The 13,510-nt window shown below is 41.6% G+C and overlaps 1 protein-coding gene across 10 annotated transcripts in view; it reads left to right on the plus strand.

The window, feature by feature from the left end:
* NRIP1 (nuclear receptor interacting protein 1) overlaps window positions 1-9,382 on the plus strand; it is a 137,462-nt gene extending 128,080 nt beyond the window's left edge. For all 10 annotated transcript variants that reach the window (XM_085074916.1, XM_085074975.1, XM_085074926.1 and 7 more), the window contains one exon: window positions 607-9,382. In XM_085074916.1, coding sequence (XP_084931042.1) covers window positions 963-4,451 — 3,489 coding nt within the window. In that variant the 5' untranslated portion in view covers window positions 607-962 and the 3' untranslated portion in view covers window positions 4,452-9,382. The remainder of the gene's footprint in view (window positions 1-606) is intronic.
* The last annotated feature ends 4,128 nt before the right edge of the window (window positions 9,383-13,510 follow it).

The following is a 13,510-nucleotide window of genomic DNA, read 5'->3' on the forward strand; positions in this document are numbered from 1 at the left end:
GTCTGGTTCCTACTCTCAGCAGTGTCATTCACCTGCCAAACAAAAATGTACTCACATATATGATGCTGCCTATTCTGTTATTTGAAACCATATTCAATGTGAACCTGAACACTGACTTTAGGCCTGTCTTTTCCTTTCAGTTCTATTTTAGAATGATGGGCTGTGTGTCCTGTGTGTTTACATTTACAGAAGCAAAGCTTGTGCAACTGTGAAGTAAAATTCAATTAAATTTTTTAAAAACCATGTTTAGAGTGAAACAAGATTTTCCTTTCAGGTTTGCTGTTCCTTATTTTTAGTTGCAGTATAGCAAAATTCACTGAATGCTTGTAGTAGCTATGTTTATGATAAGTAAGCTTAATTTTTGTATAAAACTTTGTCTCAGAATTGTTTTCACAAAGTTCTTTAAATTGGTTACCATGTATTTTTTCCTGTATTTTATTTTTTAGTTACTTCTGGAATGTGTTTTTTATGTATCCTGAATCTCTGCCTAAGACAATGCGTGGGGAAGTTGGGTTTGGATTTTTTCTTTTTAAAGGAAAAAAGTCTTAGTCAATTAAATCTTATCCTAAATATTTTCTTTCTGTTTGTTTTGTGTTTCTGACTTAGGAATTTTATGTGCTTGGTGGAGATGGAAAAGGAAGAAAAGCAAGCTGACTTCCTGAAGAAAGAAGGCAGCAAATACTTAATGGAACTTTGTTTCTGTGGAACCATGTTTTGAGTGCTCCTCCTAGACGTCATCCATAAATATCCTAGATATCAGCTGATTGCTATGATTGGAAACCTGGCTCACCAAACAGTGTACACTGGGAGAAGCCTACCTAGAATAATACATTTTCTGTTGTTTTTGAAAGTCTGTAAGAAAACACTATAGACATCTACCTGTTACTAACTGCATCTTGATTCAGAAAAACTAGTCTTTGAAGTGAACAGAACCAGAGCCTTTTTGGAAACTTTTATTGAACATGACTCATGGAGAAGAGCTTGGCTCTGAGATGCACCAGGATTCTGTTGTTCTAACTTACCTAGAGGGATTACTAATGCATCAAGCAGCAGGAGGCTCAGGTACTGCAGTTGACAAAAAGTCCACTGGGCACAGTGGGGAGGATCAAAACTTTAAGATTTCAGGAAATATATTTCCCAGCTGTCAAAGTAATGGTCCAGTTCTTAACACAAGTACATATCGGGGATCTGGCATGCTGCACCTCAAAAAAGCAAGACTGTTGCAGTCTTCAGAAGACTGGAATGCAGCAAAGAGAAGGCGGTTGTCTGATTCCATTGTGGATTTAGATGGAAAAAAGGAAGCTTTGTTGGCTGGCATGGTTGAAAATGTGCCTAAAGGCAAACAGGATAGCACATTACTTGCCTCTTTGCTTCAGTCATTCAGCTCTAGGCTGCAGAGTGTTGCTCTGTCACAGCAGATTAGGCAGAGCCTTAAGGAGCAAGGGTATTCCCTTAGCCACGATTCTTTACAAGTGGAGAAAGATTTAAGGTGCTATGGTGTTGCATCCAGTCACCTGAAGACTCTGCTTAAGAAGAGCAAAGCAAAAGATCAGAAGCTGGACAACAGCCTGCCTGACATAACTAAGAACCTGCCCAAGGAGAGGTTTATAGAGTCTCCTCATGCGGTGCAGAGCGGGCCCAAGGTGATGAACGAGCCCTTGTCATGTGCTGCGAGATTACAAGCTGTTGCAAGCATGGTAGAGAAACGATCCAGTCCTGCTGCTTCGCCCAAGCCCAGCGTAGCATGCAGCCAGCTGGCCTTGCTCCTTTCCAGTGAAGCCCACTTGCAGCAGTACTCCAGGGAACATGCTTTAAAAGCACAAAATGCCAATCAAATTGCGAGCGAGAGACTCGCAGCAATGGCCAGATTACAAGAAAGTGCTCAGAAAGACGTAGGCCAGTTCGGTTTGGCCAAAGGAATGACAAGCCATCTCAATGGTCAGGCAGGATCATCCCCCAAAACAGTAGCTAGCAAAGGCAATATGGCACCATTTCAGAGTTCGGTGGGAATGATGCATTCGCCTCCCAAAACTGTGGGATACAAAAGTACTTTGGAAAGGAGTAACTTGAAAACTTCTCCCAGCAACAGTTTGCTCTTACACCTGCTGAAAAGCCAGAATACCACCAAGCACGTGAAAGGGCGTGAGCAGAGTGAGAGAGCTAGCATTTTTGAAGACAGCAGCACACCAACAACTGTTGATGAGTATTCAGACAACAATCCCAGTTTTACAGAAGACAGCAGTGATGATGAGAGCTCCCATTCTAACTGTCTTCCTATAGACCTATCCTTTAAACAGAGGACAGATAAACCAGATGCAGGTCCACCTGCGTCACTGGATAACCTGACCCAGTCCTTGCTTCATAGCTGGGATCCAAAAGTTTCCTGTCCGGAGAACAAGGAAGAGAAAGACACTCCGAAAGCTTCTAAGCTGAACCCCCACCAGAAAGTAACACTACTCCAGCTGTTACTTGGGCATAAGAGTGAAGAGCAGGTAGACAAGAGTAATGACCCTCAGGGACCACACAGTACAGCTGATGTGGCAAAATTCACTGTACAGACTGGGAAAAGGACTCCTGTGACTGACAGTCCCAGTGCCAACCGAATGACTCCATTAAGCACTCCACCTTTGCTGGCTTCTACAAAAGCAGACTCTCCTATAAATCTCTCACACCAGTCGCTGGCTGTCAAGCGGAGCTCGCCGCCCTACGCCTGCAGCATCCAGCCAGACAGGGTGATGAATCCTGCATCTAAACACTTGATAGACCTGTCCAAAAGCAAAGAAATTCAAGGAGCTAAGCTGAGCAGGACCGACAGTCCCCAGAACTCCTCGGCATTCAGTGCCAGCAAGCTGCTGCAGAACCTGGCTCAGTGCGGCATGCAGACTTCCATGTCGAGTGAGGAACAAAGAGCTAGCAAACAACTGCTGGCAGGGAACATGGATAAACCTGTGGGCTTGATTGATAGGTTGAACAGCCCTCTGCTTACGAATAAATTGAGTATGCATGAAGAAAATAACAAAATATTCAGTTGTCAGCCCGCACCCGCTGAACAAGGACTTCCAGGTTCAGAAATAGAAAATCTCCTTGAAAGGCGCACTGTCCTTCAGCTGCTTCTGGGAACTCCCAATAAAGGTAAAAGTGAAAAGAAAGAGAGGATGCTTCTAAGAGATGAAAGTTCTCAAGAACAGACAGACAAGGCTTTGAATGAGCAAATATTGACGGTGAAAATAAAAACTGAACCATCTGAAGAATCAAATGTTCCTTATAATTCAAATGCACAACAAGTAAGAGAATGCAAGGGTAACAAATTTCAAGGGTTTGTTCATTCATTGCAGAGAAACACAGCTGCTTCTCCGGCATCTGAGGAGTTGAAATCTGAGCCTCTTTCACCTCAAGATTTCTCTTTTTCCAAAAATGGTCTGCTAAGTAGGTTGCTGAGACAGAATCAAGACAATTACCCTGCAGATGAGCTGGACAGGAGTCACCGAAACAACGAGCTGACACACCTTGAATCCAAGAGTCTTTGCACAGTACCGAAGAAGAGGAAGCTTCATGCTGAGCCTTTGGAAAGCCCATTAAAAAAGATGAAAAGTAATGTGTCTGATGCTGCAAACAATCACACTTCTCCTACCGAGGCACTGTATGGGCCTTTGCTTAACCAGCAAGAACTGAAATTCAGCAGAAGTGATGCTGAATTTAAATATGCTGTAAGTCATGGTTCAAATAGTGAAACTGAAAATAGGAGTTGGTCTAGAGATAGTAAAGGCTTTAATGTGTTGAAACAGCTGCTTCTCTCAGAAAACTGTGAGAGAGATCTGTCACAACATAGGAATAACATACTAACAGAGGGCAAGAAAAAAGGAAACAAAACCAGTGCAACAATCAATAAACCTGAATTCACCATTTCGTCAGTCAGATCGTTGATGGGAAGCCCTGTGCAACAGAACATTTGTGTAGATCACAGAACATTTCAGTATCCTGTAGCAGTAAAAAGTCCTGCCAGCTCCCCTTACCCTGAACATTTGGGGAGCACAGTGTCCAGACTGGAGTCTGACCAGTTTAGCATGTGTTCCATGCCCAGTGAGAAAGGGCCCATCAGATGGGTGATCACGGGCATGGACAAGAATGATTATGAGAAAGACTCTCCCAGACTGACCAAAACCAACCCCATATTGTACTACATGTTACAGAAAGGTGGCAACTCTGTTAGCAGCCAAGAAGCACATGACAAAGAAATTTGGAATGAACCTCCCTTTACCGAGAGTTCAGCTCATGTTACAATCAAAGAGGAGTTGACATCTGACGCAGAGCTTAAAACTCCTTTTAGTAATTTAAGAAGCCCTTACAACAGCCATATGGGGAGTAACACCTCTCATCAGCATGGTGGTGTGAATGGAGAAGTGCATGGACTTCTGGAAAAAGTGCGAACAATCAAAAAAGAGCCAGAATAAACTGCAGCCTCCTCAGTGAGTTTACAATCAGCGGTTTTGAATCTTTGTTAAAAAAAAAAAAAAGAAAAAAAAAAGAAAAATGAGTATGAACTTGACTACTGTATAAATTGAGCATGATTTAAAAAAAACAAAAAGCATGGTCTAATTGAAACATGTTTTCATTTGATAAACTTTTTATTTGTTTGGTGATGTTATTTAAAATACATGTAGATAAAATTTGCTTTATGGTAGATTGTCACAAGGAAACTAGAAGGGTTGTAATTTGTACAAGACGTTTCTGTATGTATCAGATTAAGTTATGAGTACTCTTTGATCAGAGTCTTATTTGGATCTGCAAGCTTATGGTATAACATAAAGTGTAAGCGTACAGCCTAGGTGGTGGTAATGCTGCGTTTCCTCCCTCCCTGTAAAATAATCCTTATTTTTTTTGAAGCCTGAGCATAGAGACAGTGTACTTTTTTTTTTTTTTAACGTTTTAATATGTTTTGTGAAATTTTGAGCATAACTTTCAAGAAATGGAGCAGTCCGTCCAAGGTATTAGCTCGTCATATTGGAAAACCTGCATCAGTGTTAATAATTGAAGTGCACTGAAATGTATTTTTTAGTGCTTCCAAAATTTGTATTGTTATTTTTAAATCTTGTTTGTGGTCCTGCCAGAATAGTGGTGTAAAATCTATTTTTCTTCTTGCCCTGCTCTTGACAAATGCCTTCCTCAGAATTCTTAGCCATAGTTATGAGTTACTAGTTAAAATGAAGGGTTTTTTCTAGGTTTTTATAAAAAAGGCAGATTTTCATAGGCCATGCAAGTACTGCATGAGTCCTTCTGTTGGCACATTCCTGTCACTTCCCCGCCTAAAAGGGGAAAGCCAAAATGCCTCTTGGAGTAGTGTGACTGAGAAGGCTTAGTACACGTTCAGTGAGGGAAATGCTGGAAAGCTTGTGAAGGGGATGAGTGGGAATTGTCTATTCAGCACCATCCTGCACTCAAAGATGGAATAGGATTTTAATGCAAAATGTGTTGGCCTCTTCCTACAACCAGGGAAGAGAATCTATAATCTGCCAATATTTATTACTCTCTGAACAGCTGATGCATGGTTTAATGCACTGCCCTTTCACTGCAGAAAATCTGGCTTTAGAATAATTTTCTAGGTTGCACTGAGGATAAAACTGTGGTTTTGTCATGTTCTGTAATGGATAGGGGGATATGTCTGAGAAATCCTTCTCTGCCCTTTTCCTCAATCCCCACCTGTGCTGTGATTTGTAACATCTGGCAATATCAGCCTGAGATGGGAGGAACTGAAAATTGCAGTGAGAGCCCAGACACGTTAAAAGAATTGCTGGCTGGGGAAGAGCCGTGTGGCTCCGCTTTCCCATTAGCACTGTCAGTGTTAACTCCATTTGCAGCCCTTATTTCTCTGGGGAGAGGAAGAGGACAAAATCCAGTTCCTCTAAATTATATAAATTATTGGCAAGCAGAAGTTTTGGTGAACTTTTTACTCCCCTAAGAAAGAGTTCTCTCTGGCTTCTCGATTTCACTGATAATCCCCTCTGCCATTAGCAAGCAGCTAAGCACTTGGCTTGCACAAGTAATGAGAGCTACATTCTGGTTTAATTTTGTCTGTTTTCACCATTGAGAGCTGATGACATGACAAAACTGCTGTTTCTGTCCATCTCATGTCTGCATAGCAGAGATGAATGACAGGGCATTTTGCTCTTTTCCTGTCTGGTTTGGTTTCAGAGATCCTTTTCCCAGACTCCTGGCTTGCTGAGACAGAGCAAGCTGTTGTCCCTGTCTTGTCGCTGTCCCCAGCCCAAGATCCTCCTATTTCCAGTGCAGTTCCTACTGAAAGGGACTTCTTCTGTTTGACAGCTGGAAAATGCACCACTATTCTGTTTTTCCTCCCTCTGGGAATACCTTCTTTTAGGGAACACAAATATTTGGCAGTATCCGATATAAAACATTCCCCCTGGTTTTTATGAGAAATAACAGAGCAATTTAAAGATATATTTTTATGTTATTTCGGTGAAGCATAATATATTAATGGGCTGTACAAAGAAGATTTATATTTTAAAACCTTCACACAAATTAATATCATTTTAAATGTCATTGTCTGAAGTATAATATAAAAATAAAATTTTGTTTGTCTTTAATATTGCATTTATAAGTGGCCCAATGACAATTCAGATGTCTCATAGAATAATCATTAATGAGATAAAGTATATTTTGGATTGACAGTGGAACTGAATTCTTTTTATATGAGTCAACCCAGCAAAAATATTAAAAAGATGGTATTTGTTCCATCCATTAAATGTCTTTTAAAGTCTTAATTGATTATTTTTCTTGAAACAATGTGTATATAGGTAGGAATTAAATACAATATAGAATAATAGATGGTCCCCAGACTAAATACAGGGCTATAATTTGTTTGAAGGGCTCCACAGAAAAATGCAGCGTGAGTGGATGTGGACTTATCTGGTTGAAAAAACTTCCTCGAAGTCAAGTTGAGGTGAAAAGTAGGGAAGAGAGTCTGACCCTAACAAAAAGTAATATTGGAATCAAGCAATGTGCTGACCTTTGTATTTACTCTAGGGTAGTCTATTGTTATAATATATACTTTTGAACATTTAGTTTTGAAAGTTTTATAAAAGTTAATTTAAAATGTTAACAGTTTGACCAGTTAAGGATTTAGCTGTCTTTTTAGTTGATGTTAACGAAAGGGTATTGCCATTCTCACAGACGTCAGTAAACTCTAATATACAAGAATTTAAGTTTGGGACATGGTGTTCATGGAAGAATCTTATCTCTTGCAGACATTGCAATCTCAAAGAGCAGGTAATGCAACGCTGAGGCCCTTGAGAGAGGGCAGGACATGCCAAGGGAATGCTCAGTCAGCTGCTAAGAGGGAAACAGCCTCCTCCTGTATGAAATTCTCCAGTATCACTGGTATTACCCCTCCCTAGGGAACAGAGGCTTCTTTAAATCTACCCCATCCACATTTACAGCATTTACACCTTAGGACCAAAGGCTCTTTAATTATTTATTGTCTTGTAGCATGGGTGAGTAAAAAGGAGTTGCTGTTTTTTTCCTCGGGAACTTTTCCATCAGAAAAGAGGGGTGCAGGAGCTGGGTTTGTTTCCCCAGCAGGGACTGGTAAGTCTGGCTGAATTTTCTCAAGCAACTCTAAGATGCCTGATTTCCACCAGTCCCCGTAGATGGGTTGCAAACCAAGGTCATCTCTTGAGTAACACTTGGTACTCTCAGCCACTCCTGTCTCCTCTAGGCCTTTAGCTTTGAAGCAAAATGGGGTCATTTTGTCAGATGCTGGCAGCAGCAGCTGTATAGGCAAAGTGGTGCAGGATCGATAGGTGTGTGATCTCGCCATCAAAGGAGCAGGGAGGGAGGGAGAACACATCCCAGGTACAACCAGCTGAGACTGATGGGGGAACACTGCCTCCAGCTCTCTGAGCAGCGAGGAAGTGAGTTAGGGAGTTGTCTCTGTACCACACTTAGAGTTGCAATTGCAGCCCCTTGGAATTTAAACCCTGAATTAACTTTAGCCCCACCTAGCTGGGAAGGGCTGGAGCTGGAGCAGTTGGGTTGTGGAGCATCCAGTGCCTTGCTCAAGGGGGCATCACCAGCGCCTGGTGGAGCACCCAAGCCAGCTGGATTTGGGGATTGACTTGGAACTGCCACGCAGATATGCCTTTTCTTTCCAGAGGGATGTGTCTGGGACTCAGATATCCAGGATTCTAGTGTCTTCTCTGCCAAAGCTTGAGGAAGTGGTGGTGGGTAACGTGTGACCGCAGAATCAAAGGTGGAGAGCTGGAGGGCTTCTCTACTGATACCACATAGCTGGGCAGCTCAGTGGGAGAAGTTTATATGAGATCAAAAGGGAATTCAGCCATAACTTTCACTTTTCTTAGCCATTTACTCTTAGTGATGTTTTTAAATTTTTAATTTACAAATGTTTTTAAAAGAAAGAAATGAGTGGTTTAAATTTTCCCTGTTAAATGTTGGTGAAAGTATTACAGCTCTCATTGACGTCAGTGACATGATATTACCAGTTTGTTCTCTGCCACATCTTACAGAGGAGTAAACTGGTAAGTATATATTATATATATATATTTATATATAATGTAAATATGTTGACTTGTTACGCCTATAATATGTTGAAATTGGTTTTTAAAAGGTGATGTAAATAGTGGTTTCCTTAATGAAAAATACATATTTTGTATTGTTCTAATGCAAAGGAAAAAAAAACCTTTTAATCTTTGTTATGTATATTCCATGTATAAGTGTAAATATGATCACATAGGTTTAAAAACTTTTGCATGTATGTATACAGTTGCAAGTCTGGAAGAATGTATAGAAAAATTCTTTTATTTAAAGTTGTGATTACCTGCTGCATGAAAAGTGCATGGGGGACCCTGTGCATCTGTGCGTTGGCAAAAAAAAATGTCTTAACAAGTCAGGTCAGTTCAAAACACAACAGTATTCCACTTCTGGACATGACTTCTGCTGTGGTATTTTAGCTTTGTGAAAGAATGTGCTTCAAATCAAAAGGGTCTGGAAAAAAAAAAAATGCAAACCTACTTTTAAAACATCAAGTGCTCATACAACTATAATAAGTCATGTAAGTTCAGGACTCCATTTTGCGTAATTGAAATATTGTACCAGGACTATTCCATCCCTGTAAAACAAAGGAGTATTGATTTTCATTGCCATCCATAAGAATTTGGGATTTTACCACAACCAGTTTTATTGTGATGTGTCTTCAGTAATTTATCTAACTGGTCTCATTTTTTTTATTAGAAATTAATTTCCTCATGTGATGTCACAAAACTGTACATACTGCAGTGTGAAGTTTTTTTAAATCTTTCAGTGTTTACTTCCTGCAGAAGATTTGAATAAATGAGAAAAATGCATTGTCTTGATGGTTTTTAAATCTGCTTTATTTCATGTGTACTTTCCATTATTGGAGTGTTAGTGGGCTCTTTGCATCAGTGCTGTTGATAGAAATTTCTGGCAACAAAAGTACCTCAAGGAACTTAGGCACACATGGCCTTCAGCAAGGCTACTGACTGGAGACTGAGAGTTGTGGAGCTGGAAATGAAACAATCTAAATCAGATTAGCAGCTTTACTTCACAAAGCTCTGTATTATGTTTTATTTAAATACCCTTCTGCTTATTAACTTGAAATCAGTGACCATAAACTGGAAAACCCTAAATGGGAATTCTTATGTGAAAATAATTTTAAATGTTAAAACATTGTTCAGGTCCCTTGTTCAGGGCAGGAAGATCTGTTTTCCCACTAAAATCTATTTTGGTTCATATCACGAGGAAGACTTCTTAGTTTATTCCATTTATGTTCTTAAGGAAACATGTAGAGTAAGTGAACACAAGTTGCCCATGAAGCCCACAGAAAGGCTTAATGGTGCTCTTCCATCATATTTTGGAGTTTTTAAGTCAGCTTATTACATTAGTGCAAATGATGGATAGCAGCATTAGTGCCAGTGCTGTTTCTCCAGAAAATTTTAGTTCCAGGGTGTCCAGACAGAGTGTCTGGAGCTGTACAGTTGTGAGCAAGCACACAGGATAGGTCACGACTGTCTTGGGTAACACGGTCAGCTATTTTCATGAATCATCCTATGCTTCCTGTTCTCAGCAATAAATTGTGTGCCTGAGGTTCTTTGGAAGCAGAAAACAATACATGGAGGTAATTTTAAATCTGTAACTTAGAGTCCATAGATCTCAGCTAGGGCTTCCTGAACTGCATAACTGAGCATTTTAATTGTTTGGTATCCAAGACGGAATAGGATCGGGATGCTGTCTCTCTTTGGATATGTCACCTTGTGTGGATGTAATCCACCAGTGATGCTCAGCTGTGCTCCAGAGGGAAAGGACCCTGACCCAGCTTCTGCACAGACTCTTCTCTCTGTAAGTAGGCTTGGTGTGAGGGATCAATGGCTGATCCAAAATGCAGCCACCTGAAAAAGCAATATTCCTAAGGAGCCAATCTAATCTAATGGCAGTGCAGCTTGGAAATAATTTCTTGAAATACAAGCTTTCCTCAGTGCTGTGTTTCTTTGGGTTTTGAGTCTGCCCACCAGGCAAAGCCCACGCTATGCCTCTGTTTCTTCAGTGGTGATGCTGTGGGAGAGTTCCGTGGAGCATCTGAATATCTCTGACTTTCCTTTTAGTACTCGGTGGGGGGTTCAGGCTCTTGTAAATTCACTATATTTATTCAGTTTTCTGTAACACCAAGTAAAACTTGCCTTGTGTCTACCAGCACAAGCAGGACTGTGGAGCTGAGCGTATGGTGTGCTAAACAGCCTGTGGGGTGACGAGGATGTGGAAGGGGTGTGATATCCCAAGAAACATTCCCTCCTGGGTGAAGGTTAACAGCATTTGCTCAGTGATTCAGAATGAACTCACTCAGAAGTGCCTCACACTGCCAGTGAACTCTTTGCAAACAGTCCTGTGGTCACGTGGAATCTTCTTGCTCTCCAGCTTGTTCCTCACAAAATGAAAGATGCATGTGATGTTGATGGGGTTTTTTCACAAAACAGCTGCTGGATGGAGAAACTTTCAGTTCTGCTTCAGAGATTTCCAGATTGGGGTGGGGGGAGGAAAGCAACTGTGTGGATGGGATTTGGCCCAGTCTTCTGTTCCTCCCTGAAAAGAACTGTAGCACTGTGGGTGTCAAGGACAGGTATGAATTCTTGATAGATCATCTGCAGGGATGTGCATTGTGGAAGCCTTTATAAGACTAGAGAAACTTATTGCAGTAATACAAACATGTCTTTACGTAAGAAAAGTAAAGCAAATTACTCTTCCTTGATTGTAAACTTGCCAAGAAAAATGCAGGTTTGAAACTAAAGGATGCAATAACTATGTTTTGCTGTAAGGCACAGCTTGGCACATTAGAGCTGTGGAATACACCCGTGGGAATGTCTGCAGGGACTTGATATGAGCCTAGAGCAGTGGCTAGGATATGCAGGCAATAATTGCTGATAATATTTTTATTTCCTTTTGATTGTCAGAGTGACTGAAAGGGAGCATTGCACAAGCTTGGGGAACAAATATCCTCCCTGTGGGTAACTGTCAGTGCTGCTAATGGAAGAGCATATGCTGATCTGAGCTCACAGCATCCCACTTTGATTTGGCCTTCTAAGGAATGCTTGCTCTTAATGAATGAAGAGATTTATCACTGTTTCCAGATTACTTTTCTGATTAAATTACTCAGAATTTAACTGAATGCAAAACAAACATTACTGAGTTGCGAATATGCCGGTTAGAAAAACCTGATGTCTGCTTCTGCAGTTATAGTCAGCATGTGCCTTCTGTGTGGTGGGGAGAGATGGAGAAATAACTGTGTCCTCCTTCCCAGTATAGATGGTCTGGATTATCTTCATCCAGTCTAGTTTGGGGAGGTGGTGAGTTTCTCACTAAATGGGAGGCAAAGTAGACTACTCTGTAAGCTAGTGGGGGCTCTCTGGCCCCAGTCTTGACTGAAGCTGGTTCTGACTTTTAGAGTCACACCCTTCTGCATGCTTAAATTCCTTTGAAAATTTCAGTACAGAGTTCAAAGGTTACTTTTGCTAAGGAGTTGTGGGTAGCCACTGAGGCAGATAGATCCAGTCTGTTGTTCTCTCTCTACATTTGCCTATCTGCATCTGTAACTCTAGTAAAATGTTAGTTTTTCAAGTTCTGCTTGACTAGATCCCATGCCCAAATTTCATCAAAGGTACTGAGAGAGAATAAGAAATTCAGCCATGCTTTGGAGTTGGACACCCTGGTGCTCAGTCTCTGGCATGCCATGACTTAGGAAATGCTCTGCTAGGGTTTCTGTAAAAGATGGAAGTTCCTCCAGTAGCTGATATAATTGCACTTTCCCCCCCCCCGCCCCTGAATTTACATTTTACTCTGAAAGGAACCTTTGGTTTGGTGGTGGTGTTTTTTTTCTTTTTTTTCAAGAAGCCTCAGTGACTCTCACATGCCTTGCAAGTGGCCCAGCATGTGATTCCCCTTTGGACATCCAGGGAGCCTGGGTCCCTTCAGGTCCTACGTGCTGTCGCCACACAAGTGTGTCTGTGTCCCTGTCCTCTGTGTGTGTGGTGGTGAACCAGTGACTTGGGGGTCTCACCTTTTGTGCCACAATTATTTTAAGTGGAGAAGGAAGAAAGAGTGAAGGGGAATCTTAAGATAGCAAGCTACAAGATGTTATTCTCAAGTGCCTTTTACTTTCTAATCCCGCTTCATTTTCTGCTATTTAACATCGTCATAGTGAAAAAATCCTCATTAGCATTTACAGCAAGAATTAGATAAATCCAGGAAACAAAAATCTCGTGTAGCTATTTATCATAAGTAGTAGGCTCACAGGATGGCTTGGTTAGGATAGGAGCTTAAAGATTATTACATTCTGACCCCCCTGCCATGGGCATGGACACCTTCCAGTGGACCAGATTGCTCAGAGCCACATCCCATCCAGTATCACATCCCATGGATACTTCCAGTGATGGGGCAGCCACAGCAATTCTGGGCAACCTGTGCCAGGGCCTCACCACACTCCCAGCAAAATTTTTTTCCAAATATCAAATCTAAATCTACTCTCCTACAGCTTAAAGTGATTTCCCCTGTCCTGTCACTGCATGCCCTTGTAAAAAGTCCCTCTCCAGCTCTCTTGTAGCCCCTTTAGGCACTGGAAGGTGCTCTAAGATGTTCCCATAGCCTTCTCCAGGCTCAACAATCCCAATTTTCCCAGCCTTTCCTCCCAGCAGAGCTGCTCCATCCCTCTGATCACCTAGGTTCCTCCTCTGGCCTGGCTCCAGCAGCTCCCTGTCCTTGCTGTGCTGGGAGCCCAGAGCTGATGCAGCACTGCAGGTGGGGTCTCAGCAGAGCAGGGCAGAGGGGCAGAATCTCCTCCCTGCCCTGCTGCCCACGGGGCTTTGGCTGCAGCCCAGCACATGGTTGGCTGAGTGTACAAACCAGAGATCAGTACCACCGTTTAAATCACGGAGTGTTACTGATGCACGTCTTTTTACTTTTGGTCCAAAAT

The sequence above is a fragment of the Lichenostomus cassidix genome, chromosome 1 (genome assembly GCF_008360975.1).
Source record: "Lichenostomus cassidix isolate B80296 chromosome 1, HeHo_3.0, whole genome shotgun sequence".
In the NCBI taxonomy this organism is placed as follows: Eukaryota; Metazoa; Chordata; class Aves; order Passeriformes; family Meliphagidae; genus Lichenostomus; species Lichenostomus cassidix.